This window comes from Halichoerus grypus, chromosome 12, assembly GCF_964656455.1.
Source record: "Halichoerus grypus chromosome 12, mHalGry1.hap1.1, whole genome shotgun sequence".
Classification (NCBI taxonomy): domain Eukaryota; kingdom Metazoa; phylum Chordata; class Mammalia; order Carnivora; family Phocidae; genus Halichoerus; species Halichoerus grypus.
This window is the reverse complement of record NC_135723.1, coordinates 21,793,733-21,809,723: the sequence shown is the minus strand read 5'-3', so window position 1 is coordinate 21,809,723 and position 15,991 is coordinate 21,793,733. Positions and strand designations below refer to the sequence as shown.

Here is a 15,991-nt window from a genome sequence, read left to right as displayed (position 1 = left end):
CCTACCCCCTTTTTTGAGTGGAAGTATCTATTGTCCTTATCCTGTCAGTGTCTCACCACTGTATATTGGGTATGGATAATTGCCTGTTTAGTTCATAGGCCTCTAGATCAAGGGAAGCCACATCCAGGGAGCCACGGCCATACCCTGACCTGACAGAGATCATGAGATCATTGACTTAGTGCCTGATGCTGTGATGGGAGGTCTAGAGAGGAGAGTGGATGCATCTGGCTGTGGGAGAGACGTGACTTGCGGGAGCTAGGACAAATTATCACAGATAGCCCCCCAATGAATCACACCTCCTTGTGTACATGTTCCTCTGTAGTCTGACTTTTCTGCACTTCCTGTCAAAAAGGGGAGTCTGTTTTCCCATATTTTGAATCTAGACTGGCCTTGTGAGTTGCTTTGACCAGGAGGATGTGGCAAATAAGATAAAGTCTTGCAGCTTTTACTTCTGTTCTCTTGGAACTCTAGAACCACCAACTGTGAAAAATACTAGGCTGAAGACGACACAGAGAGAAAGGTCCTGCTGAGCCCAAACACTAACCGACCCACCGATTAAATGCAGTTACATGATGGAGCCTGGACAGCAGCAGCAGGACTACCCAGATAATCCACAAAACCACGAGAAAGTCAATCATTGTTGCTTTTGTTTGGAGAGACAAGTTTTGGAGAGACAGGTTGCATAGCAGTAGGTAACTGTACAAATATTATCCTAGCCTGTACTCATGATATAAACAAGGAGTAAGGGTGATTTTTTAAAAAGTAATGTATCCGGGCGCCTGGGTGGCGCAGTTGGTTAAGCATCCAACTCTTGGTTTTGCCTCAGGTCATGATCTCAGGGTCGTGATCTCAGGGTCATGACATGTAGCCCCGAGTCAGGCTCAGCACTCAGCGGGGAGTCTGTTTGGGATTCTCTCTCTCCCTCTCCCTCTGTTCCTCCCCCTGCTTGAGTGCTCTCTCTCTCTAAAATAAACAAATAAATAAAATCTTAAAAATAAAAAAAGAAATGCATCTATGCATCCCTGATTACTTTTTCCTTCTACTGGTTAAGAGATGATAAGATCTGGAATGGCTGCCTTGGATCCAGAGATGAAAGTGTTGTGCTCAGCACGGCAGAACCACCCTGTTAGCTCTGAACTGCTCACCTCTGGGCTGTGATAGGAGAAAGAATTTCTATCTTGTTTAAGCCTTGTTAAACATTTGTATTTGTTTCTCTGTTACAGCAGCTGGGCCTGTTCTACCTAAAGCACAGTGCAAGTCAAATTCTTAAATTTCACCAAAGAAGGCCAACCCATCAACTTTGCCACCATACATCAAATCATCTGAGTCTCTCTTTAAGATACTACAAAGAACACTGGCATATAAAGACAAAAAATTACTTACAGGTGGACTTAGATCCACTGACTGACAAACTCTTTCTTGGAATAATTGGTATTTAAAGACTATGCTTCAAAGTTTAGTAGATTAATCCAGAAACTTATACAGCCTTGGATAAACAAGTTCTCTCCCTATCTGGGAAGTCTGTATACCAAAGTGTGGGGTGTAATTTTTGAGAGATGCACACCTAAGTAATGAGGGAGGCAGAGAACATAACCAGCTTATCTAGCTAGATGATGCACAGTAAGTTCAGTGATCAATTCGGCGAAAGATGTCACATCCAGAATGGTCTCCAAGAACTTTATGAATAAACCACTCCTCTAGATTGCTAAGCTTTTACCACTGTATCAGTCAGAATGAGATCAGTTACTCCTCAGTGACAAACAATCCCCAATCTCAGTGGCTTAACTCAACAAAAGTTTAATTCTTGCTTATGGAAGTATGTCCAGTGTAGGTGGGCAAGGAAGTCTGCTTGTTGTAGACAGTCAGGGACCCAGACTGATGTAAACTACGTCTCCAAACATGCTTTCAAAAGCAGAGAACATGGCAAGATGCACACGGGCTCTTAAAAATCACACATTTCATTTCCATTCACATTTTATTAGGCCATGTCAAACTTTAAAATGTGTGAGGAAAATATAAATCCTACTATATTCTAGGAAGGAAGCAAGCTGGAAATACTGCTGAATGGCACTAATGAATATTCCAAGTCTATGTTAAATCACGACCAGAAAGCTGTACGAGTAGATTTATATCATCTAGGCTTTGCAGAAATGCCTTGACTTAGTCACAGTTTAATGCTACAATCTGGGATTCAATTAAGAAGTGTCCACTTGAAGAATGTTTCTTTATCTTTCATAAAATGATAGAGTTAAACCTACTGATCTCTGTGTTATCACCTTACCTGGCATAAGGATATCTATGCATGCTATACATTTATTCTACAATACTGAGCAAGGAAAAAAATTGTATCTTTTTCTTAAAAATCAGAATGCATTTTTTTCTTTTTACCCAAACATGAGAACTAAATGACCCTGCATTTTCTCCCTTTGTCCTAGGCTGCTAGAAAACAGAGTTAAATTTATTTCCTTATTAATGAAACTAATTCACTTTAAGTTTCTTTTATCCATTTATTTCATTTCTCTGTCAAATGATTTTTAATCTTTCTATTATTTTAATAGTCATTTAAAGGGATCTTTTATATTACAAGATATCTCAAATTGTCCACACAGGGAGGCATTAAATTATCCAAAATCTCTATAAAGTGAAAGTCAGATATAATAATGACTTGTGACTCTTAGCCTTTAACATCTTTTGTTCACTGCCGTACTCCCAGTGCCCAGAACGGTGCTCAATAAATACTTGTTTAGTGGATGAATAAATGAGTAAGTCTGTTTGCCAAGCACGCAGGGGTGTATATGCATGTGCGCCTATGCACACACTCCTACTTTGGGAATTTTGCCCCAGGGCTCTTTTCCTCAAGAGTCATTTTGTGACTACATATAGCTAGACTATATGAATTCTTGTAGGTCACTGGAATGATGATACTGAGATAAATATATGCTCCCAAGAAATAACGCCTATGGCATGTAATAAGAACGGTCACTTTACCTGGATGCAAGAGACCTTGGAATGACAATGGTGATTCTTGTCCATTCCTCAAAGTCCCCCGTGTGATACATGGTGGGCTCACTTAGTTCCCTGGAGTTGCCTTCACATCCTTTGCCTGCAGAAGCTGGGTAACAGCCTTCTTTCACCAGAAACCAGGACATGCCCGCATCATGAGAGTACTGAAGAAGAACTGGGGCAGCACTGCTGAACTGATTGGCACACCCTATGTTTAGCTGTCAAAAGGAAAGACGGGATTATCCAAGGTTTTGGTTCCAAGTTATCACTTAACACATTAGGTCCTACAGCAGCCAGGGTTCTTGCTACCGAGTCTGCCTTATATTGACAACGATAAGACTTTCAGCTCAATTCCAACAAAGACCGTTCCACAGGTTCTAGAAAACTTTAGGTGAACAACAGGTGCTTTTTAAGAAAAGCTGGGCCAGTCGCCATTTTGTGGATTTCTTGGGATTATAGGAGGGAAATGGGAAGCAAGGTATCTGTGATGTTGGAGCCAGGGATAAAATCCAAGAAGCCAAGAAATGGCTTTCTTCTCTCATTCCAGGCATATAAACAGAGGGAAGCAGAAGATGAAGAGCTATCCTCTTCAGAACAAGAAGGTTACCTGAAGAGAGGGCTACCCTCCCTGTTTTCCATGGAATAACCATCTTTATTTTCTTGCCAAAACTCAGTAAGAAATCATTGCCAACTTAGATCAAAGAGCTAAGTCTTTGCCACTGCATCAAATAAACAAAATAATCTAGAAATAAAACAATTATTGTTCTGGGTACCCATGTAGTGGAATGTCATCACAGAATTAACAACATGAAAAAAATTTGGAAAAAAAAAAAAAAAGAAAAGCAACTTAAATCCCAATGGCCTAGCACAAGTGTTTTTATTTTTTCTGTTTTCTCCTCTAAATTTTAGAAAGAAGTGTATATTTTGGTCATATAGTTGAAGTTATCACACTTCTAGAACTTTCCTTCTACTTTCTATTTAATCTATTATTTTATTATTATATGTGGCATTGCAAAGAATGTATATTTTTTTCTTCAGTTGATCTCTTATCACCAGATAAATTTCTAGTAGTAGTACTACTAAGTCAAAACATAGAAACACTTAAAACTTTTTATTTATGTGTTCATTTTTAATCAATTGGGTTCAAATGAATCAGTTTTACCACAGCTTTGAATATTATTCAAGTTTAAAACGGTTTCTTTCTAAATTGGTAAATGCATAAATGATTTTATTACTGTTTTAGTTGATATTTTTTGGTAATTATAAATGTCAAGCTCTTTTCCTTATATTTATTTAATTATATGCTATCTTATATGGATGACCTATTCATATCTTATTTCATTTGTTGGTGGGAGCCACCATAGAATTTTATTGTATAAGACTATAGATAAGAGCAGTCAAATTTTATAGAAAAGAAACACTGAAGTTAAGCACTCAGAGGAACATGATCATGACCACAGAATAAAGAATGAAGGAAAGGTAGGGCCGTAGGCAAATAATATTGGCCCAGAGCTCAAGAGGTCAACCAGTTCATCCTTGTGACTACTGGTAGCTTGATCCAGTCTTTCAAAAGAAGATTCTATATTTTCCTTATTCCCATACTCACAGCTAGAAAGCATCTCTCAGAAGGATTTGTAATTGGGCTTGTAGAAATTTTATTGTGATATATTTATCCAAGTTTATATAGTTCAATGTCAACAATAATAAGCAAAGACTTGACAATTTCTGATGCATGATTAAACTCTTCTAACACAAATCCTTTTATTTTTTAAAAATTTTTAAAGATTTTATTTATTTGACAGAGAGATACATAGCAAGAGGGGGAACACAAGCAGGGGGAGTGGGAGAGGGAGAAGAAGGCTCCCCACCGAGCAGGGAGCCCGATGCGGGGCTCGATCCCAGGACTCTGGGATCATGATCTGAGCCAAAGGCAGACGCTTAACGTCTGAGCCACCCAGGCGCCCTGACAAATTCCTTTTATTACGCATAAGTAAGCAGAGCTTTCGGTTGGTGTACGGTGACAGTAATTGCAATAGCCACACACAGTTAGCTTTTCATCGTAGACCTCTTATGACTGCCGTTGTTTCTAAAGTAGGCAGGTCTCGAGAACCTTCAGTTCTCGACAAGTCTGTGCCTTTTTTAATTGACCATTTAGCCTGCCTCCTAACTGTCAGTGTTTTCTAGTATTCAGTTCTCAGCTTTCTTATCTTTTCAGTCTATACATGCTCCCAACTCTCATTCACAATCATCATTTCAAATCCCTTCTGTAACTCCCAGCCCGGGCCCCTCTCCAGCTCTCTGGAAATGTCCAGGACTGCTTCCTGCCATTTCCCCTTCAGCAGTGCCCAGGCACCCCTCGTTCCACAGGTCCAAGTCTGCTCTCATCATCCGCCACCCTCACACAAATCCTCCTCTGACTGTATGTCCAGTTTCAGTGACTGGAGCCAGAATGGAGTCATTCTCAACTCCATTCTATCATCCAACAGGTCATCAGAACCTGTTGACTATGCCCCTTTAACTTCTCTCAGATCCATCTCCTTATTTTTATAATCCCACGAAATGCCTTAATCTGGCCTCCCCATTTCTTCCTTTGATGACTGCTCTAGCATCCTTTCTTTGCTCAGAGTATATTCCACAATCAGAGCACTTCTCTCCTTTCTGCTACCTGTCTCTCCGTTCTGTCTCTTTGTGCTCTAAATAGCGTCCTTGTGATTTCCTGAACTTTTCCAAGCACACTCTGGATTCAAAGCCTTTGTACTTGTTGTGCCCTGTGCCTGGAATATGCTTTCCCAGACAGCTACATGACTCACCCTCTTAACTTTTATAGGTCTCAGCTTAAAAGTCATTTTATTAGTGAGGGAACCTGACAACCCTTTATAAAATAATAACTACCCTGCACCACACTCGCTATTCCTATTTATTTTCATAGCCTACAACAGAGCCTGGTGCATAGTAAAGGCTTTATAAATATTTGTTGAATAAATCAATAAATGTACTTGTTGATTACAGTTTCTCCTCTTGTTAAGTCAACACCCATACTGCTGCCAGAATGATCTCTCTAAAACAGGTCTGATTCTTGCACTTAATGGATTAAAAATCTTCCATGACTCATTGCTCTTGGGTTATTGCCCAAGTGGCTTAGTGTATCATATAAAACCAATTAGGATCAACTTTCTCTCTTACCTCTATGGCACATACTCTAAGCTCCTGAAAGTTTCCAAATTGTCTATTCTCATTTGCACTTTCATGTATTTTCATATATTTGCACATTCTGTTCCCTCTAACTGGAATTGTTCCCCCCTCCATTGTTAATCTGGCTAAATCTGTATTTCTGGAGACTTTCCATTTCAATTTATCCTTCCTTCCTTCCATCCATCCATCCATCTATCCATCCATCCAACTAACAGTTGTTTTTGGAGCACCTGCCAGGCCCTATGCCAGGTACTCTCATAGCATCCAGAGCCTATTTCTACTACAACACTCCTGTGATAATGACTGTTCTCTTTTCTGGCTCACTTGCTAGTTTCTGAGCTCCTTGAGGGCTAGGGCCATATTTTTCATGTCTATATTCCTAGCAACTAGTGTTTGACAAATGGCACGCAGTTTCAAAAAAACGTACCAGCACTGTGTACAAATGACACCAAGTTCTTGTCACAGATTCCAAATATACATTAATCATCAATTCCCAAGTGACCCATAACACATATCTACTATCAACTAATGGTCACAATCAAAAGTTTTCTGCTGATGTGATTTGAGAATTGAGATTCTCAACGCATTGTGCGTTCTTACTGGTTAAGTACTTGGAACATTTAATAATGTTTGCTTGATTTAGATTTTTTAAACATCAGAATATCATCTTGCAGATTTTAACACCTACACTACCATGATTTTGTGACTAATTAAATCAAAAAGGTGTCAGGTGAGAAACAGCATAGTATTCCAGCCAACGTATTTGCTATTGCTGTTATTCTGCTACCATTTTAAGGCAGTACCAACAAATTAATACTGAGTCATATACTGCTATTAATGGTTTTTTCATGGTAGTTTAGCATCAAACTCTAAACAGAGAAGGATTACATTTCACTAATCATTTTATTTATGACTAACATTCCTTGTTTACGGACCTGTGGAAATTATATTTGAAGAGCTGCCTATAAACATCTGATCTCTTTAATAATTCCATTTGTAAATTATTTACCATCTCCATCCTGCCATTATGTAAGGACCATGTAGTTGTGCTAGCTCATTAAAACTGCATTACTTTCGACCCCAGAATTCACCAATGGGATTTTATTATAAACAAAATGAAATTTTGATTAGGCTTCTGAAAAAAGAGCTTGTCAAAGTAAATACTTGCTATACACATTGACATGTTATCACAGTGCTGAAAAACAGCAAGCTTTTAAGAGAACAGTGATAATTAAGGTACAACTTTACTAAATCAAAGGAAGGGCAATTGTTTGAAAGTACTATAGTAAAACCACAAAATAACTCGTAAGTCCAAAAAGCACTCATAAACTGAAAAAGAGAGCTTCTCTCTTAACATTCAGAAGCATGGGATTCATTAAGTCATAATCAGACTGAAAATCTAAAAGTCAGTTTTCAAACTGACCAGCTTTTGTCCTTGTGGGCAGAGCTAACTGGACAGCTGTGCCATTCTAAGATCATCGAACCTCTTTCAGGTGAGTCCCTTCCTTAAGAGAGTTTGAAAAATTTGTGTCCTTTTGATTTCACTTATGGGTCTGGAAGATGTTCTATTCTTTGACCTGCCCTGGGAGGAGATCTGTCCATAAATACCTTGAACTGTAGCACATATCCAGGTTTCAAAGTCAAATCTCGAGTTACTGCAAATCGATCCCCGTCTGATTTTCCAAATACCATGGCTGATGGTGTAGCAGAGCAGAAAGTTTCATTTTTAACCATCCCTTCATTAGCCAACATCAACCACACACTCATTTGATTCATTGGGTAATCAAAAGCCGGCTTCTCATAAAAGTTCTAAGAGAAACAATGCAGATAACACAGAAAGGCAATTGGATAGCTTTGAAAACAAGAAAGGAATTTTCAGTTCATGATATGCAAGGCTATGTGCCATTTGTATTTCTAGGAAAATACAGCAGAATCTCTAAATTATTATTTTTTTTTACTGCCACAAACTTTTTTTTCCTGATGATTTAACAACAGAAAATATTTTGCCACTATGTATCTAATTTTATAAACACAGTAATAATCGTACTTGATGCCTTGGCCAGACTTCCTAGTCTTTTTATATCTATCTATCTATCTATCTATCTATCTATCTATCTATCTATCTATCTATCATCTATCTATCTAAATAATCTGTGAACTGGTAGCACAGAGAGAGAACAGAACAATTAAGTGCAAATCAGAAAAGTAAGTACAAACACTGAAAACTTATATTACTTATAAAACTTACATTCAAGGGTCAAGCACTAAATTTTTGGGGGAAGTGAGAAGTCCTTTAATCCCATCTACTCTTACAATCTTGTCTTCCTGGAGCTCAGACATAAGAAAGATACCTGAGGTAAAGTTGGGTTCACAATCGGGATGACCTGCTTTTGCTTCTCTGACAGGATGATGATGTCATCGACGGCCCACTGGTCGTAGCCCTCCCCCGAGAACACAGGCTGCCACCAGCGAAACCTGGTGCAAGGGGTCTTAGCAGCAGCTGGGAGCTCCAGGTAGACGAATCTGCATAAAAGCAAATCATTTATGGCTGGAAAGGAAAAGCTGTGTTCTTAGCAGCTGTTAAAATAACAAGAATAGCAACAAGAGAAAGTTCAGTTTTGTTTGGTCTCCTGATATTTTTTAAAAGTTTCTAAGTTTATTTTTTCTTAAGCTTTTATTTACTTGAGAGAGAGAGACAGAGAGCGCACGAGCAGGAGTGGGGAGAGAGAGAAGCAGACTCCCGGCTGAGCAGGGAGCTTGACGCGGGGCTCGATCCCAGGACTCTAAGATCATGACCTGAGCTAAAGGCAGACGCTTAAGCATCTGAGCCACCCAGGCGCCCCCAAAAGTTTCCAAGTTTAGAGAGATCAAGAGGTTTAAGATCTTAAGTGCCTTTAGTCCTGGTCATGTTTATTTCATTTGGAATTGTACTTTTTGGAGGCAGATATTTCTACTAAGTTTGATTTACTGAACAGTCGTTTGATTACCATGACAATGGTATCATATTTTTAAGAAAAACCTCGAAAAAAACTGTTCCTTTGTATGTTATTACATTAAAATAGCATTAATTTTTTTTCCAAAGCAGTTCTTATTGTGCGTTAATAGGAATTAAAAATGAAACAGAAGATCACCCATAATCTTCTGCATGGGGTTAACCTCTGTTAACACCTTGATGTATATCATAAAAGCATGTAATCTTTTACATAGGTGAGATGTATGTAAAATACAGTTTTTACTTCAGTTTAAAATTTCATATTATATAATAAGTACATTCTCATGTCAGTATAATTCTTTCTTTTTAAGATTTTATTTACTTGTCAGAAAGAGAGAGAAAGAGAGAGAGAGAGAGCACAAGCAGGGGGAGCAGTAGAGGGAGAGGGAGAGGGAGAAGCAGACTCTCCGCTGAGCAGGGAGCCCGATGTGGGACTCGATCCCAGGACCCTGGGATCATGGCCTGAGCCAAAGGCAGATGCTTAACTGAGCCACCCAGGCATCCCTAATTATTTCTTAAGATCATTTTACTGTCTATATATTTTCACAACACATACTATTGTTTTACTTTTTCCTGTTATAAATAATTATGTAATGAAAATCTTTATGCATAAAGCTTTACCTACACCTCAGTTTCTTTCTCTTTTTTTTAAGATTTTATTTATTTATTTGACAGAGAGAGACAGCGAGAGAGGGAACACAAGCAGGGGGCGTGGGACAGGGAGAAGCAGGCTTCCTGCTGAGCAGGGAGCCTGATGCGGGGCTTGATCCCAGGACCCTGGGATCATGACCTGAGCTGAAGGCAGATGCTTAATGACAAAGCCATCCAAGTGCCCCTCTCAGTTTCTTTCTTTCTTTCTTTTTTTGTGTACTACATAATGTAATTTATTTATGTATTTATGTATTTATTTATTATTAACATATAATGTATTATTTGTTTCAGGGGTACAGGTCTGTGATTCATCAGTCTTACACAATTCACAGTACTCACCATAGCACATACCCTCCCCAATGTCCATCACCCAGCCACCCATCCCTCCCACCCCCCACCACTCCAGCAACCCTCAGTTTGTTTCCTCAGATTAAGAGTCTCTTATGGTTTGTCTCCCTTTCTGGTTTCGTCTTGTTTCATTTTTCCTTCCCTTCCCCTATGATCCTGTCTTGTTTCTCAAATTCCACATATCAGTGAGATCTTATGATAATTATCTTTCTCTGATTGACTTATTTCACTTAGCATAATACCCTCTAGTTCTATCTACGTCATTGCAAATGGCAAGATTTCGTTTTTTTGGACGGCTGCATAATATTCCATTGTGTGTGTGTGTACATACACAGACACACACCACATCTTCTTTATCCATTCATCTGTCAATGGACATCTTGGCTCTGTCCATAGTTTGGCTATTGTGGACATTGCTGCTACAAACATTGGGGTGCATGTGCCCCTTCGGATCACTACATTTGTATCTTTGGGGTAAATACCCAGTAGTGCAATTGCTGGGTTGTAGGGTAGCTCTATTTTCAACTTTTTGAGGAACCTCCATACTGTTTTCCAGAGTGGCTGCACCAGCTTGCATTCCCACCAACAGTGTAGGAGGGTTCCTCTTTCTCCGTACCCTCGCCAACACCTGTCGTTTCCTGACTTGTTAATTTTAGCCATTCTGACTGGTGTGAGGTGGTATCTCATTGAGGTTTTGATTTGGATTTCCCTGATGCCGAGCAATGTTGAGCACTTTTTCACGTGTCTGTTGGCCATTTGGATGTCTTCTTTGGAGAAATGTCTGTTCATGTCTTCTGCCCATTTCTTGATTGGATTCTTTGTTCTTTGGGTGTTGAGTTTGATAAGTTCTTTATAGATTTTGGATACTAGCCCTTTATCTGATACTCAGTTTATTTCTTTAGGGAAGATTCCTAGCAATGGAATTATCAGGCTGAATGAACTAGTCATGTTTAAGGCTCTTGCTTTTTCCAAATTTCCTCCTGGAACAGTCCTACAGTTTGCAGAAAGACACAAGAGCACCTGTCTTGCTGCTCCCGTGTGGAGACAGCACTGGTGTTATTATTAAAAAATGACCACCAGACTGTTGAAAAATGATATCTTTTTATTGCAACAGAGGTTGGCTATTATTCATATTTTATTAAACCTCTAGACTTAATTAAACCTCTTTTGTAACATCGACTCACTTCTTTTACCCATTTTTTTAAGTTCTTCACAGGAACATCAGCCCTCTGTTTCTCGTATTGGTGGAAAATATTTTCTCAGTTTTTTTTTCTTTCACTGTTTTCTGTTTTCTTTGACAGAGATGTGTTACATGTGTATGTAGTTTTATGTCTGCAAGTAGTATATTTCTATGTGAGTAGCCCTTTTCTCTGTTAATTCTTCCATTGAACTTGTGTTTAGGAAGTTTAAATCTCTTTCTAAGATCAGATACTCACTTAAATGTTTAAATCTTTAACCAGTCTTTAACAGTTTTTGATGGGGTCAGGTAATGATCTAAATAGATAATTTTCCCCAAGAGCCTACCCATTTTTTTCTAACACCACTTGATTGAATAACCATTTTTCATTGATAGTTCATGAACCTTGTTTTAATATACATATTTTTACATATATGTGAGTAATTTCTAGGTCATCCATTTGCCTTCATTGTTTGTTCTATCCATGCACCATTTAAATTATTTAAAGGTTATACAGTGTATGTTTTAAAATCATGTAGGGCATTCCTCTATTTTTTTCCCAAAAGTTTAAGCTTTTTTGCCAGTTTATATTTCTAGATATAAAGTTCCCCAAAACATATCACTAAGATTTTCATTGGAATTGCATGAGATATAAATTAAGAGATTATCTTCATATCACAATATTTAGTTTTCCTATCCAGAGATGTTGTATTATTTTCCATTTATTTGGTTTCTTTTATATCTCTGCAGGAAGTTTTGAAGTTTCATAGTTCTTCTTTACAGAGATGCTCAGTACTATTGGTTAAAGTTATTCCTTATATTTATGTATTGGCCACCACGAATGGGGTCTTTTTCTGATATCTCCCAACTCAAAATTTCCCCACCATTTTAGTATCATAGAACTCTTTGAGAATGTGGTGAAATATTCTGGCCCTAAAGAAAAATTCCCATAAATAAAAGCTGAATATTTCTGAAATTTGAAAAAGCTACTGAATTTCTGTTTGTCTATACAGTAATCTAGTCACTTTACTGAATGTTGAATAATTTCCAGATTGACAATGATAATGTTTGGAAAAAATAATTTGAATTATTTTAAATTGCTGTTTAAACTCATTTGGCACCATTATCAATTCCCTTTGTCCTGTACTGGGGGAAATGTCACCACGTTCGGTCTCCCACACACTTGCTGACATTCTCCCTGGAGGTTGTGTCTCTCGTTTTTCCCAGTTACGCCCCTCTGGTTTCTGCCTCTCTCTGTGTCCCTTAGAAGAAAAGCTTTTGGTTGGTCTGTCTGCATGTTTACTTATGTTATTTTATGGAAAGTTATGTCACCTTTAAATGACTCAATGTTTTAAAACAACAAACTTAGGAACCTTCAAGCTACAAAATAGCGATATGTTTACAGGATGTTCAAATATATTTAATTTGTGAGAATTGGATCTATAGAGTCTTCAATAATATTTTTCTTCAATAAAACAAGGTTCAGTAGTAAAATGCAAAACAAGATGTTAAAACTTGACACGGTTGATGGTCAACATATAAAGAAAGATTCTGTCTTTATGTTAAAGTGCAAATCCTGAGATTATAAAATGGAATGCTCTAAAAGTGATATTCTTGAATAAATTTTAATGCCATATAAAATATAAAGTATAAATGTAGAATTTCAAAATGCTACATAATTGTAAAATAACTAAATACATTGATTGCCTGGTATAGGTATTAGTATTAAACATGAGTCATTTTCCCAAACTCCTTACCTGTCATGGTTTTTATTTATTACGTGTATTCGTCATCCATGAAAATAAAGACAGGGATGGGCCAGTAAAAAAGTTTAGAAAAACCTGAGCCCCACAGATACTTTGTCTAGGATTAGCTCTGCTATATGAAAACTTTTAATAAAATCCATCTTGCTGTTAAATCTAACCAATGAACATATTTATATGTTAATATATAAATGTATGTTTATACTCTCTCCATATAAAAATAATTTTATTTTATACAAATTTATATAAATTTATATTTTCATATATTATATAAATTTATATTTTATACATGTTTAATACTAATTTTATTATATATAAATAACTTTATACATATATATATATATATATAAAATATATGGTGTGTGTGTATTTAAAGAACCTGCAAATGGGAAAAGTGAGTTTTCTGTAGGAAAACTGGTCAATTGTCTTACTTTTCCTCTAGTCACAATTTTTCTTAAGTTTTTTAAAATTCAGCCATGAATGGGGCGCCTGGGTGGCTCAGTTGGTTAAGCGACTGCCTTCGGCTCTGGTCATGATCCTGGAGTCCCGGGATTGAGTCCTGCATCGGGCTCCCTGCTCAGCGGGGAGTCTGCTTCTCCCTCTGACCCTCCCCCCTTTCATGTGCTCTCTCTCTCTCTCTCAAATAAATAAATAAAATCTTTAAAAAAAAAAAAAATAAATAAATAAAATTCAGCCATGAAAACAAGTACTTTTTGTCCAGAAACAAATGAAATGAAATTTTTATATGCTGAGCTATCATTTAAGTCAGATACTTATGAGTTTGTCTACTTATTACTTTTATTTTTTATTTTATTTTTTAATTTTCATTTTTTATTATGTTCAGTTAGCCAACATATATAGTACATCATTAGTTTTTGATGTAGTGTCTACTTTTGTAAGAGTTAGTGATATTTTGGAAACAGTGCACAAAAATGTACTCTTTACCACTCCTGGAAACCAGCGGGAGGCCAGCCGGGGCGGTTACCTGGGTTTGCTGAAGTCTGAGAAGTACATCTCTGCCAGCAGGTGCCACTGGATGCCCCCGTTGTTGCTGTACTGGAGGAGGACGCCCTCCTCTCTGCTGTCCGGCTTGTTGCACGCAGCGCTCTCTCCGCCAATCTGGATGTAGAACTGGACAAAGTCCACCCAAGAAGTATCCAGATCCCAGCTCACCAGCTGTCTTTTCCCAGCCTTTCCAAAAGACGGAAGAATCATAGATTCAATCATCTGGGAGCTCACTGGCACTTTGCTATTTCAGTTTCAAGATCATACAAACATCCTAGCACCACAGGGAGATGATTTTGTCCCCATTTAACGTTGAGAGGCGCAAGTCACACCATTTAATTCTTTGCTCAGGTTACGGTAACTGTTCCTGACTACGTTTGATTAGTTTCTGCATCATTGACTCCCAGACTTGGTTATGAGACCCTTGGGAACTGCTAATCATAGAAAGAGTATTCAAAAGTCTTTAAAAATAAGGCAAAATTAATTTTAATTAAAACACTTCCTCTATTTGCTTTGTAAATCTCCTCCAGGCAGAGTTGTAGAGAAGAAAGACCATGTACTTTGAAATCAGTTAGAGTTGGGTTGCAATTTTAGCCCATTATTCATGCTGTTCACTAGCTGTGTGACCTTTCTGAGCTTTTATTTTCCTCAAAGGTACAATATGGGTAATAATACCTTCCTTATAGGGTGCTGTGACAATTAGATGAAATACATGTTGCATGTAATTTGCTGAGCATATGGCATGCCTTACTGAGGAAACATCCTCTCCAGAGATATGCCCTGACCCCCCTCCTCCTTGGGAATTAGAGTGAAACTGGCAAAATAGAAACTTCCTGACAAAAAGAAAGAGTACTCAAGTCTCTGAGGCTCCAAGTCCCTCTGTCTCGGTCTCTTTCTTGGAAACACAGAGGTTGGGAGGGATCATTTCGGTAAGTTTTTGTGACTATGAAATGGTCTTTGTGTTTTAAAAATGTGAAAAATTTCCTCAAATCCAGCAACTTGCTTCCTTTGCTCTGTGTGTCCCCTACATGTCACAGTCCTGTTGTGAAGTACTAGGTTCAAATTGACAAGGTTTGTCATCAGTCCTGTTGTAAGTAAATGGGTTCATGCTAATGGGACGGAAAAAAGGTTTGCTCATGAGATTCTTCCACCCAAGCAGATACTGCCAAAGCTAATCCACAGACTGCACCGAACTGGTCTTGGAGAGCTCCCAAGGAGTTCAATTAAAAGTCAGGAAGAAAAATTGAGATAGGATTCATAGTATAGAGAAAAACACCCCTCACACTTATAATTTAAACCCTCCTCTAATCCACTAAGTTAATTAAGAAAGGGTTTCAGTTATTAGAAGTCACAGGGGAAATACTTGGGGATAATTAAAACAGTACACTGTTACTGATAAATCTAAAGCCAATTAAGAGATTCCAAAATAAACAAGGGTACCAGTGAAATGAGAACTGAAGTTAATCCTGAAATAGGAACTTATTCTTTGGAACTCTCAATTTTAAGTAAGTATTTGAGAAAAGCTTAGAGGTAATATGCCTTTTCAACATGTTATATGCACTTTTAACTTTTCTTTTTGTTGACTTGAACCTCAGAGGTTATTATAATCTGGCCGAGAATTTTCATGCCGCAGGATCATTACAGGAAGAATGATTTTCAGAAGAAAACCTACAGAACCTTGCTAGTTAATTCCAATCCAGCAAACTTCTATGAAAAATTTGGCACGTGGAAATGAGCCAGAAGGATCAAGATGTAGGGTGAGGAGAATTATAAAAATCCAATTATCACAATTAGCTGGTTGGAATGATTAGTCTATTGTGAAAATCACAGAGCGGTGTTGTTTTTCCAGGAGACTATGGT

The 15,991-nt window shown here is 37.9% G+C and overlaps 1 protein-coding gene across 3 annotated transcripts in view; it reads right to left on the bottom strand.

Moving 5' to 3' along the window:
* The window catches only part of RELN (reelin), a 490,351-nt gene that overhangs the window by 99,135 nt on the left and 375,225 nt on the right, over window positions 1–15,991 (bottom strand). For all 3 annotated transcript variants that reach the window (XM_078060039.1, XM_078060040.1, XM_036067465.2), the window contains exons 25-28: window positions 14,112–14,317; window positions 8,547–8,718; window positions 7,804–8,004; window positions 2,989–3,221 (exon numbers count right to left, since the gene is read on the bottom strand). In XM_078060039.1, the coding sequence (XP_077916165.1) occupies window positions 2,989–3,221; window positions 7,804–8,004; window positions 8,547–8,718; window positions 14,112–14,317 (812 nt within the window). The remainder of the gene's footprint in view (window positions 1–2,988; window positions 3,222–7,803; window positions 8,005–8,546; window positions 8,719–14,111; window positions 14,318–15,991) is intronic.